This window comes from Rana temporaria, chromosome 4, assembly GCF_905171775.1.
Source record: "Rana temporaria chromosome 4, aRanTem1.1, whole genome shotgun sequence".
NCBI lineage: Eukaryota > Metazoa > Chordata > Amphibia > Anura > Ranidae > Rana > Rana temporaria.
Window position 1 is genome coordinate 246,505,655 of NC_053492.1, and position 12,329 is coordinate 246,517,983.

The 12,329-nt window shown below is 39.1% G+C and overlaps 1 protein-coding gene across 10 annotated transcripts in view; it reads right to left on the minus strand.

Moving 5' to 3' along the window:
• EPHA7 (EPH receptor A7) overlaps nucleotides 1–12,329 on the minus strand; it is a 269,519-nt gene that overhangs the window by 48,720 nt on the left and 208,470 nt on the right. For 6 of the 10 annotated variants that reach the window (XM_040350115.1, XM_040350110.1, XM_040350114.1 and 3 more), the window contains exons 7-9: nucleotides 7,501–7,693; nucleotides 4,718–4,826; nucleotides 671–726 (exon numbers count right to left, since the gene is read on the minus strand). In XM_040350115.1, the coding sequence (XP_040206049.1) occupies nucleotides 671–726; nucleotides 4,718–4,826; nucleotides 7,501–7,693 (358 nt within the window). The remainder of the gene's footprint in view (nucleotides 1–670; nucleotides 727–4,717; nucleotides 4,827–7,500; nucleotides 7,694–12,329) is intronic. The other 4 variants (XM_040350116.1, XM_040350113.1, XM_040350111.1 and 1 more) reach the window with 1 other exon arrangement.

Consider the following 12,329-nt stretch of genomic DNA (forward strand, 5'->3'; position numbering starts at 1 on the left):
TTTCCATGTCCTCATTTTGTCTTAGAAGATTGATGCTTGCAGATATTGTCTCTGCTCTTATTTATAATTGCTTCTTCTTCTTCCTGGGATATTTCTCAATTGTGAGTCAAATAGCCATCCACATTAAATCTAGAATAAAGAATTGGGCCAAGAGCATGTCATTTTGCTCATATGCAGGCTGGTAAAAACTTGAGATTTTGCTAATCCCCTGCTCTGGGTAGTATATTTTGGTCTGCTTATTTTTACCTACATATGTAGGCAAATCATATTACAAGCACCTATCAGAAATGTTTTGTGTTGATAGCATAAAGAGTGCCATGTTTAGCAAACTTGCTATGATTGCATCTCATTAAGATGATTGACAAGAGACTGTGAAAAAACAGCTATAAGCGAAAACCACAGAAACTTGACCACTGACCTTCAAATTACTGAATCTCATGGGAGGTCCTTAAAATGGTGTGAAAGTATTAATCACAGAAGTGAACAATATGACTGCTTGTTTGAGGACAAGTATATGTGCTAAGTGGAGTAAGGTTTAGCTGAGATTTACAGAGTCCCCTTGGCATACTAAAGTCACTCTTCTCAGGGAGAAAATTAATTACTAAATACAAATTAATAACATTCAAAAACTAGAAGATGTTTCTTGAAAATAAAGAAAGCAAACACTTACAATGAAAGTAAAGTTCTTCATCTCCTTCCTGATCAGCTTTGCTATAACCACAATGCCTAGAAAAAAAAAAAAAGAAAACGTTTTTTGTTTTATGTATTACTTGAAGATATGCCTCATGACATATATACTGCATACCCACACACTATATTACCAAAAGTATTGGGACAACTGCTTTTACACACACATGAACTTTAATGGCATCTCAGTCTTAGTCTGTAGGGTTCAATACTGAGTTGGCTCACCCTTTGCAGCTATAACAGCTTCAAATCTTCTGAGAAGGTTGTCCACAAGGTTTAGGAGTGTGACCATTCTTCCAGAATTGCATTTGTGAAGTCAGGCACTGATGAGGACAAGAAGGCCTGGCTCGCAGTCTCCGCTCTAATTCATCCCAAAGGTGTTCTATCAGGTTGTGGTCCAGACTCTGTGCAGGCCAGTCAAGTTCCTCCACCCCAAACTCGCTCATCCAGGTTTTATGGACTTGCTTTGTGTACTATTGAGTGGTCATGTTGGAACAGGAAGGGACCATCCCCAAACTGTTACCACAAAGTTGGGAGTATAAAATTGTCAAAAATGTCTTGTATGCTGACGTCTTAAGAGTCTTTACTGGACCTAAGAGGCCAAGCCCAACCCCTGAAAAACAGCCCCACATCATAATCTCCCCTCCACCAAATGACTTGGACCAGTGCACAAAGCAATGTCCATAAAGACATGGATGAGCAAGTTTGGGGTAGAGGAACTTGACTGGCTCAACCCAATAGAACACCTTTGGGAAAGAATTAGAGGGGAGACTGTGAGCAGGCCTTCTCGTTCACAACAGTGCCTGACCACACAAATGCGCTTCTGGAAGAATGGTTAAACACTCTCATAGGACACACTCCCAAACCTTGTGAGCAGCCTTCCCAGAAGAGTTGAAGCTGTTATAGCTGCAAAGGGTGGGCCTATGCAATACTGAACCCTATAGACTAAGACTGGGATGCCATTACAGTTCATGTGTGTGTAAACACAGAATGAGAAATCAAAATCAAATTAATATTTGGTGTGACTACTTTTTGCCTTCAAAACAGCATTAATTCTTCTAGATACACTTGCACACAGTTTTTTAAGGAACTCCACAGGTAGATGGTTCCAAACATCTTGAAGAACTAATTACAGGTCTTCTGTGAATGTTGGCTGCCGTAAATCCTTCTGTCTCTTTATGTAATCCCAGACAGACATGATGATGTCGAAATCAGGGCTCTGGGAGCCAAACCATTACTTCCAGGACTCATCTTTAAACTGAAGTTAGTTCTTAATGATATTGGCTGTATGTTTTGGTTCATTGTCCTGCTACATAATTAACTCTGGGGCCAATTACATGCCTCCCTGATGTTATGGCATGATGGATAAGTATATGCCTCTATTCTCTGTATTGAGAACATCATTGAACCTGGCCAAATCAATTTCAGAAATGCAGCCTCAAACTTGCAAGGAACCTCTACCATTCTTCACTGTTTCCTGCAGGCACTCATTATTGTACCACTCTCCAAATTTTTACTCATCAGTCCACCTGTTGCCACTTATCTGCGCCCCAGTTCCTATGTTTTTTTTTATACATAGTTGAGTTGCTTAGCCTTGTTTCCAAGTTGGAGGTATGGCTTTTTGGATGCATTTTTCTATAAAGCCCACTTCTGGGCAGACTTCTCTGCACAGTAGATGGGTGTACCTGGATCCCTCTGGTTTCCAACAGTTCTGTGCTGATGGCACTGCTGGGCAGCTTCCTTGGCTGACCACTGCATCTACGGTCCTCAACGTTGCCCGATCAATTGTGTCCTCAATTCTGAAAAAAACAGGTAGATACTTATCTATCATGCCATACCATCAGGGAGGCATGTGATTGGCCCCAAATGTATTCTGTAGCAGGACAACGAACCAAAGCATACAGCCAATGTCATTAAGAATTATCATCAGCGTGATGATTTTGCTCCCAGACCCCTGAACTTAACATTATGGAGTCTTTTTGGGATTACATGAAGAGACAGTAGGATTTGAGGCAGCTTAAACAACCAGACGATCTGTGGTTAATTCTCCAAGATGAGTTCCTTCAAAAACCGTGTGCAAGTGTACCTAGAAAATTTGATGCTGTTTTGAAGCCAAAGGGCAATGACACCAAATATTGATTTGATTTCAGTTTTTGTTCTGTACGCTCACATTGCATGTTGTAAATTGATCAAAAATAAACGATTTAAAGCATCTTACCTTGCAGCATTTTTTCACACCTGCCTAAAATTTTTGCGCAGTAATATATATATATATATATATATATATATATATATATACAGTACAGACCAAAAGCTTGGACACACCTTCTCATTCAAAGAGTGTTCTTTATTTTCAAGACTATGAAAATTGTAGATTCACACTGAAGGTATCAAAACTATGAATTAACACATGTGGAATTATACATAACAAAAAAGTGTGAAACAACTGAAAATATATTTCATATTCTAGGTTCTTCAAAGTAGCCACCTTTTACAGCAGACACATCTCTAGAACTGCTAAGAGGAGACTTATTGAATCAGGCCTTCATGGTAGAATATCTGCTAGGAAACCACTGCTAAAGAAAGGCAACAAGCATAAGAGACTTGTTTGGGCTAAAGAACACAAGGAATGGACATTAGACCAGTGGAAATCTGTGCTTTGGTCTGATAAGTCCAAACTTGAGATCTTTGGTTCCAACCCCCCGTGTCTTTGTGCGACGCAGAAAAGGTGAACGGATGGACTCTACATGCCTGGTTCCCACCGTGAAGCATGGAGGAGGAGGTGTGATGGTGCTTTGCTGGTGACACTGTTGGGGATTCTTTCAAAATTGAAGGCATACTGAACCAGCATGGCTACCACAGCATCTTGCAGCGGCATGCTATTCCATCCGGTTTGCGTTTAGTTGGACCATCATTTATTTTTCAACAGGACAATGACCCCAAACACACCTCCAGGCTGTGTAAGGGCTATTTGACCAAGAAGGAGAGTGATGGGGTGCTGCACCAGGTGACTACCTCTTGAAGCTCATCAAGAGAATGCCAAGAGTGTGCCAAGCAGTAATCAAAGCAAAAGGTGGCTACTTTGAAGAACCTAGAATATGAAATATATTTTCAGTTGTTTCACACTTTTTTGTTATGTATAATTCATAGTTTTGATGCCTTCAGTGTGAAACAACAATTTTCATAGTCATGAAAATAAAGAAAACTCTTTGAATGAGAAGGTGGTCTGTACTGTATATATATATTGCAGAATCATAAAGGTGTGCTTCCATCAAGACAAAACATCAGCTCTAAACTGTAAGTCATACAAGTAGCATAGTAATGTAAATATTAGATTGAAGCTGAAATTTGCATAATGATCAGTTTCCAGCCTGATCGTTTTCTTTATTTTACTAAGTACACATACTATACATCTGTGGACTAAAGCTTTTTAAACATGCATTTGAAGATACAGTTACCCACAGTACCTCAAGTCACTGACATATTATTAAGATTTTTAAAGCAGGCTTTTCTTGCAACAAAAACACAATAGATAGATATTCTGAACATTATGCAGATATACAACAATTATCCTAACTCATAACTATCACAAGGCAGTAGTAAAAGTTATACAGATATCGTAAAAGGGCCGTATACAAGGCGATAAGACCAGTCAGCTGAGTTTTTAACTAAAATTACCTTGGTCATATTTGGCCTGCATGTGAATGATTACATTTACAAGTGAGAGTTTTAAGATGGACATTTGATAAGAAGCTGTACGATGTATAATACAAGATTTAGACATCATATAGCTATATTTCTAATCCTACATCCAACAGAATATAGTTTATCCTTGGATGTTGTTTTCTTTCTATACACAGAGGAATTATCCTAACAATCAGCTGGCACTGAATCTTCACAATGTCTAAAGTTTTAACAGCATTATGGCTCTCTGCTACTTACAAAGTGTTGTAAATAGTATTCTTAATTTAGTTTGTGTGTTCTTCTCTATTATCTCATGTCTTTAAAATGAAAGAAGAAAAAAAAATACCTTCTCCCTATGATGAAGCCAAAAACCATGAAGACCAGAATAATAGTGCCTGCCACGGCAACCACTGCAATTATAATGACTGGATTCTGCTCACTGGTTACAGCTGTAGCTGCAAAAAACATATAACAATAAAGACATAAATAATTTTAAAACATTAAACACATTTTAAAATATACTGTGCATCAGTATCACATCTGCATTAGTAACACCATTATAGGCCACTAATAGAATATTTTGATGACCAGGTAACAATTTACTCTACACCCCAAGTCTGCAGTTCAAACCAAATCAATATGTCACAGAGTTCTTAATGCAGAAATTAAAGTGCATGTTCAGCCATTTTTTGTTAGTTTTTTTTTTAGTTTAGATTAGAGTCTAGAAGAATTAGAATCCCTGTGGGGAATATACTGCTATCTGGCCCACCCATTAGAGAAATTTACCGTGACTTACTATTACAGTGACAAACTTAAAAAATACACAGAGCTCTCAATAACAAGGTGAAAATGTCACTAGCCTTTCTCTACACTACTAGATAAAATAAAAATATTTTTCTTCTGTGTTGCTGTTTTTTCCAAATTTTTCTCATTTCCTGCTGTCACCTAGACAGTATGGCCTACTTTTCTCCCTGAAGAGCGATTAATGTTCAGATCATTCCTCAGAGAGCATTGGACAGGCAGTGAGGAGGCGTTGTATCACCTCCTCTTGGCCTGCTTTATCCCCCTAAATACTGGACAACCAGACGTGTTGTGTGAAATTGCAGTGTGGGCACATTCACCTGAATGGGTGTCACCCGGTGGGCTGTACTGCCCCCCAAACACAACAGGGTTATAATTCTTGCTGTGGCCATGGAATGTGTACAGCCCAGGCCACTGCCTCTGCAGCAAAAGGGGAAGCAGTTGGGGGTTGGTAAAAACCACAATCGCAAATGTAAACAAGCCCCAGAAAAACCTCAATGAGCTACAGATAGGAGTAAAACATGACAGGAGTTCTAATCCTTACCCACTGTATAAAGAACATAAAAAAAAGAAAAAACTTTAAAGAAACATATGAACATTTAAAGCAGTGAATGTGTAATTTACTAAACTTTCCCTGCAACCAAATCAATCACTGTAATTTAAAAACACATGCACCACATACAGGAGCTTTACCTGTAGTGAATGTTTGATGAATGAATAACACATTTACTGCTTTACAAATATGCTAAAAAAACACATTGCTAGCAAACATAAAATGCATATTACTATGTTGCCACTTATTTCATAAATATAATAATAATAATAAAAAAACTATTTTGCATTTACTGTGATCAAGTAGTCCTGCCAGTACATATGCATACACACGCATACACAACAAAAAATGTATATATATATATATATATATATATATATATATATATATATATATATATATATATACAGTATCTCACAAACGTGAATACACCTCTCACATTTTTGTAAATATTTTATTATCTTTTCATGTGACCATAGTTGCCAACATTTGTCCAGGGACACTTTACAGCACAGCTATTAATTAATTACCACACTCACTTCCCCGAAGCTCCACCCACTACGCATAATCTTCGCCAGGCGTGGGTGGAGCTTCGGAGAAGTCAGTGTGGTAATTAATTAACAGCTGTGCTGCAAAGTGTCCCTGGAATTTTTTAAAAAATGTTGGCAACTATGTGTGACAACACTGAAGAAATGACACTTAGCTACAATGTAAAGTAGTGAGTGTACAGCTTGTATAACAGTGTAAATTTGTTATCCCCTCAACATGCAGCCAATAATGTCTAAACTGATGGCAACAACAGTGAGTACACCCCTAAGTGAAAATGTCCAAATTGAGCCCAACGTGTCAATATTTTGTGTGGCCACCATTATTGTCCAGCACTGCCTTAACCCTCTTGGGCATGGAGTTCACCAGAGCTTCACAGGTTGCCACTGAAGTCCTCTTCCACTCCTCCCTGATGACATCACATAGCTGGTGGATGTTAGAGACCTTGCTCTCCTCCACCTTCTGTTTGAGGATGCCCCACAGATGCTCAATAGAGTTTAGGTCTGAAAACATGCTCAGTTTAGACATTAATGGCTGTGTGTTGAGTTATTTTGAGCTGACAGCAAATGTACATTGTAATGCCGCGTACAGACGGTCGTTTTTTGTGATAGAAAAAAACGACGTTTTATGTGATAAAAAAAAACAAAGTTTTTCAAACTTCATTTTCAAAAACGATGTAGCATACACACCATCGTGTTTTCCAAAAGCTCTAGCAAAGCGCGGTTACGTTCAGCACGTACGACAGCACTCTGTTCCATTCAAACTCGCGTCCTAACTTGCTTCTGAGCATGCGCCGGTTTAAAAACGTCATTTTAAACGTTGTTTTAGCCTACACACTGTAATTTTTTATGACACAACATTGTAGCAAAGTGTCATTTCTTGAGGTGTTGTCGCATGAAAATATACAATAAAATATTTACAAAAATTTGAGGGGTGTACTCACGTTTGTGAGATACTATATATATATATATATATATATATATATATATATATATATATATATATATATATATATATATATATATATAAAATATGCAAGCACATATCCAAAACAAAACAAAAACTTAGGACATTTAACAATACTTGATTTCACAAAGCAGTAAAATTCTGAAGCACAATGTAACTTTCTCACATACTTTATTGTAACTGATGTAACCAATGTAAACTTAAAAAAATATATTATTTTGTTTACTGTGAATGGATATTTTACAAGTAAACTTGCTACATACTGTAGAAAAAAGTTGAAAGGTTACCGGTAGCCTCCTCCAGGGTAGTGACATCAAGCCTAGGACTGTACATTCCATAGCCAGCAGCAGTAAAGGCTCGGATTTGAAACACATAAACTGTCCCAGGTCGAAGATTATTGATGGAAGCAGATGTTGATTTTGTTTTCAATGTAGAATATGTACGCTCCCTTTGATCCTAAATATAAAAAAATATTTGTGAAACATGTAAATTTCTTTTGCATTATCTGTAAGACTGCAGTTTTCAGCAATAACTGGAACGGGCATGTCCTTCATGCCTATCAAAAGATGTATTTTCACATGATGGTTGAGATGCAACAGATGGCAATATAATTCTGGAACTGTAAAGTGATATATGAGGTTGAAAATTTTATTCAAAAGGTAGAGTAACTTGGAAGATGACTAAACACAAGGCTGTAGTGTCATATTTAGTACGGGACAGGTACAGCTAAATGATATGTATTATTATAATTATATATAATTGCATATAAAGGAACTAATTTTGATACTTTCATCTAAATAAATGTATTTTTATCGGTACTGCGACCTTATGGCGGACACTTCGGACACTTTTGACACATTTTTGGGACCAATCGCATTTTTATAGCGATCAGTGCTATAAAAATGCATTGATTACTGTAAAAATGTCACTGACAGGGAAGGGGTTAACACTAGGGGGCGAGGAAGGGGTTAATTATGTTCCCTAGGTGTGTTCTAACTGAAGGGGGGTGGGACTGACTAGGGGAAATGACAGATCGCTGTTTATACATTGTATGAACAGATGAACAGTCATTTCTCCCCCTGACAGGACCGGGAGCTGTGTTACACACACAGCTCCCGGTTCTCGCTCTGTAACGAGTGATCGCGGGTGCCCAGCAGTGATCGAACGTGCCCCTAATGGCTGGAATGCGGAATGACGTATACCTACGTGATTTCGCACAGCTGAGGCCCCGTACACACGACCAGTTTCCTCGGCAGAATTCAGCTTCCGACCGAGTTTCTGGCTGAATTCTGCCGAGAAACCCGGCCGTGTGTACACTTTTGGCCGAGGAAGCCGACGAGGAGCTCGGCGAGGAAATAGAGAACATGTTCTCTATTTCCTTGTTGCTCTATGGGAGCTCTCGTCCCGCCGAGCTCCTCGGCGGCTTCAGTGCTGAACTGGCCGAGGAACTCGATGTGTTTGGCACGTCGAGTTCCTCGGCCGTGTGTACGAGGCCTGAGCCTACCGGCGGCTGGTCGGCTAGTGGTTAAGAAACATTAACAATTTAGTTTATTCAGCATGAAATAGAGCTTAGTTGTAGCATGAGGAATGCAAAATCCCTTGTAATAGAAATAAGGATGACAGGTCCTCTTTATGGAGGGATCTGGGGTCAAAAGGGCCCCAAATCTCTTCTTTACCTTTAAAAGCAAAATAAGCTTTTGAGCTCATGAGCCGCTTGGACTGGTTTCATGATCCAAGGTTTCCAGATCTGATAGAATTTGTTAAGGAATCCATCCATTTTGAATGTTAGCATTTCACTTATGATTATGTTATTTATGTTGATGAGTTTAAAGTGGTTGTAAACGCTAAAGGTTTTTTACCTAATGCATTCTCTGACAAATGAGTACCCCCCCAGCAAGCATCTTCCTAGGGGGGTTAGTCGAAGACAGGAGCAGCCAGGCAGGGCCGGTGCTACCACTAGGCGAACTAGGCAGCCACCTAGGGAGCATTTCTGCTTAGGGAGCGGCCATAGCCGCTTGTTTTCAAAGACCGGGGGGGGGTAATCACCTCTAAGTGCAGACTGTATAAATATTTTATAAAAAAATGCCAAAAGGCAATTCACATAACAAGGTAGATAATAGGCTCATCAGAAAGGTATAAGTCTGGGATGCTATGCAGGATTACCTGCTGAGGAGCCACGCTGCAGAGTGTTTAGGAAAGACTCTTCCAAGATGGCACTGGAGTGCACGCGTGGCCTGCAGAGCGACGTGTTTCAGAGCATGCGCCGTGCAGTCTATGGGCGCACTCTGTCATCACGCTGAAGATACAGAGGAGAAGAGCCTCTATAAATCGGGAACCTGCTCGCTGAGGCTGAAATTTGGCAGTAGTTGGACTGGAAATCATATGCTTTTTAATGTAATGGTATCATCATGGCAATATTTTTTTTTTTATTATTGCAGGGGTGCAAGTAGCTGGCCTTGCCTAAGGTGCACCAGCAGTGGACCACTGCACAGAGCAGGTATGTATGACATGTTCATTATTAAATAAAAAAACATTACAAAAATCCTTTATAATCACTTTCAAAACATTAAACCAGCGGCTGCAATCCATACAAAGTGAGTGAAAGATGTATTTATGTGCTTAGGAATTACATTTGATAATTACAATTCTTATTTAATAATTGTTCTATTGCTTCCTAAAAGGTTTTGAGCAGCTTGGCACACAAACCACATGTAATGGAAAGCCCTAACTGTATCACAGGGATACAAAAGCCTAGAGCTGAGATCTCTGTAGAGACATATATTACTACAGGCAGTCCCTGGGTTCCAAACAAGATAGGGTCTGTAGGGTGTGTTGTTAAGTTGAATTTGTATGTAAGTTGGAATAGGATTTTTTTTTAAGTGTAAGCTCCAGCCAAAAAAACATTTTTAAATTCTTTGGATAGCATAGGGGAGGGTTACCACCCCTTTAACATTTGTTTTGCTGTCTGTGCCCCTGTTCAGAAGATTTCATCTAACATTCTGTCTCTGTGACAATTGGATTTTGAAAATTTTGGGTTGTTGTGAAAACAAGCCTAGGTGATTAAGCATCAGTGGAGACACCTTTTTCCCATGATAACTCTTACTGGGGTGAACTTCCCTTCCTGGGAGTAGATTTCCTCTCACTTCCTGTTGTCTCCATCCGTTTGTAAGTACAAGTCCTTTGTAAGTCGGATGTTTGTAACCCAGGGGCCGCCTGTACTACAGTACCTTGTTCTAGGCTTGAACACAACAGGGAGCATTCAGCAAGACTCTGAAGATTCCCCTGTATTCATCTGGATGAAGTCCCTCCTATATTTTTTTCCAAGGCACCTATGTATGTTAAATCTTATATATGTTAATATATCAATCATTTAAGTGGACCTTGCCAAAAAATGCATAAAACACAGGGCGACTATTGACTGTGAATGCAACTGTTAGAGTGTACCAACGTCCCGATACTATGGAAATGGAAATTAATCTGGGCTAATAGAATGGACTTTTGGCGGTACAAGTAATTAATATAAAAAAATCTATAAATATTTATTCATAAAAAAGATATATGAAGAAAGATATACATAACTTTGTGAAAACAGTACATTATCAGCATCTTATCTCAGTACATGTTATAAAGAATACTACAAAAAAGCTTATACTTATGCAAATATACTCATGACGTGAGAACATATAGCACAAGGGAGTATATGTAAACTTTTAATCCTTGAAACTGAGTTTGATATGCGGAATGGTAGGTCTTGCTTTTACTCTCGACATGTTTCGCGTATAGGGCGCTTCATCAGGAGCATAGAGGTAGGTTAAACAGGTCTCCGCAAAAGTATGTGGATCAGACCATTAATAGTAAAGTATTGTATATACAGCGCTGTTACCTAAACAGCCTTTTGGGCATGTGTTAGATACTTTAAAACACTGTTGTATATAAAGGTGAAAAACTTTGGCTATCGCACGGTTGGTTGGAAGGTGGTGGTAGGGGGTAGGCAAACTGTTACCCCATCCAATGTCCTTAAAACATGTCCCAGGATCTGGTGTACCTCCAAATATAGGATAGCTGTAAGCTGGACAGCAGGGGGGAAGAGAAAAGGGGTGGAGAATAATAACCCCAGCACAAAACGGGAGATAGTCCTTTGGAGGGTGCAGTATTATCTTAGTATCCAGGGAGTGAAAATCCAGCAAGGACCAGTAGGGAGCGTGGAGGGGATAGTGTGTCTGTATCGCATTAACGTGCGCAGCACTAATATATCAATCATACACAAATAGACTGAACTCTGAGTTCCTTGGTTATGTTATATGTTTCCTTCCATATAAAATGTCAGGAAAGTTAGGTAGACCAATGGGTACGGCAGTAAAGAACTATTTAGTATTTTAGAATAAAACGTTTGTTGGCTTGTGTATCCTTTTAAAATCTAAGCAGGGAAAGACAAATAAATTGATACCTTGTCCAGAGGAAGCATGAAATATTATGTTTTTCTTGTACGTCAATTAAAAGCTGAGGGTTGTAAAGCAGGGAAAATCCAAAAAACAAATCTGGAAATGCCTCCAAATGGGAGCATGCAGATGTAAGGTGGAACGTAAGTTTACATTGATTGCAGGATATAAAAGAAATGGAAACTTCTTAGTTAACACTCTGAGTGTAATGGGTAGGCAGATTTGAAGAAATGATTGCCATAACATATATGTTTGGACAATCAGCAGTCACCCAATACATAGTATGGTTACTGACAGTCCAGGCTGCTATTTGAATCACTTTGACTGTCAACTATTATTTGCAAGTGACAGTAAACAGAAGGAAAGTATGAATGACAATGGTCAAACAGTTCAGTGTGTTACTGTAGCAGCGCTACAAACAGAGTATGTACTCTGAAACAAGTTCTATGGTGACATAGATATCCCAAATAATGGTGCGGGTGGACAGCGACAATAAAAATGTGTCTTCATCAAAATGTGCTTCTTATCACCAGGAATGTTTGTGTTTCACCGCGTGGGGGGATATTAGCCCCTTATGGGGATGCACTCACCAGACCGCAAGTAAAAATCAGCATTGGATACATCAGCCTCTGCCACCAGCCTTGCACTCTCCA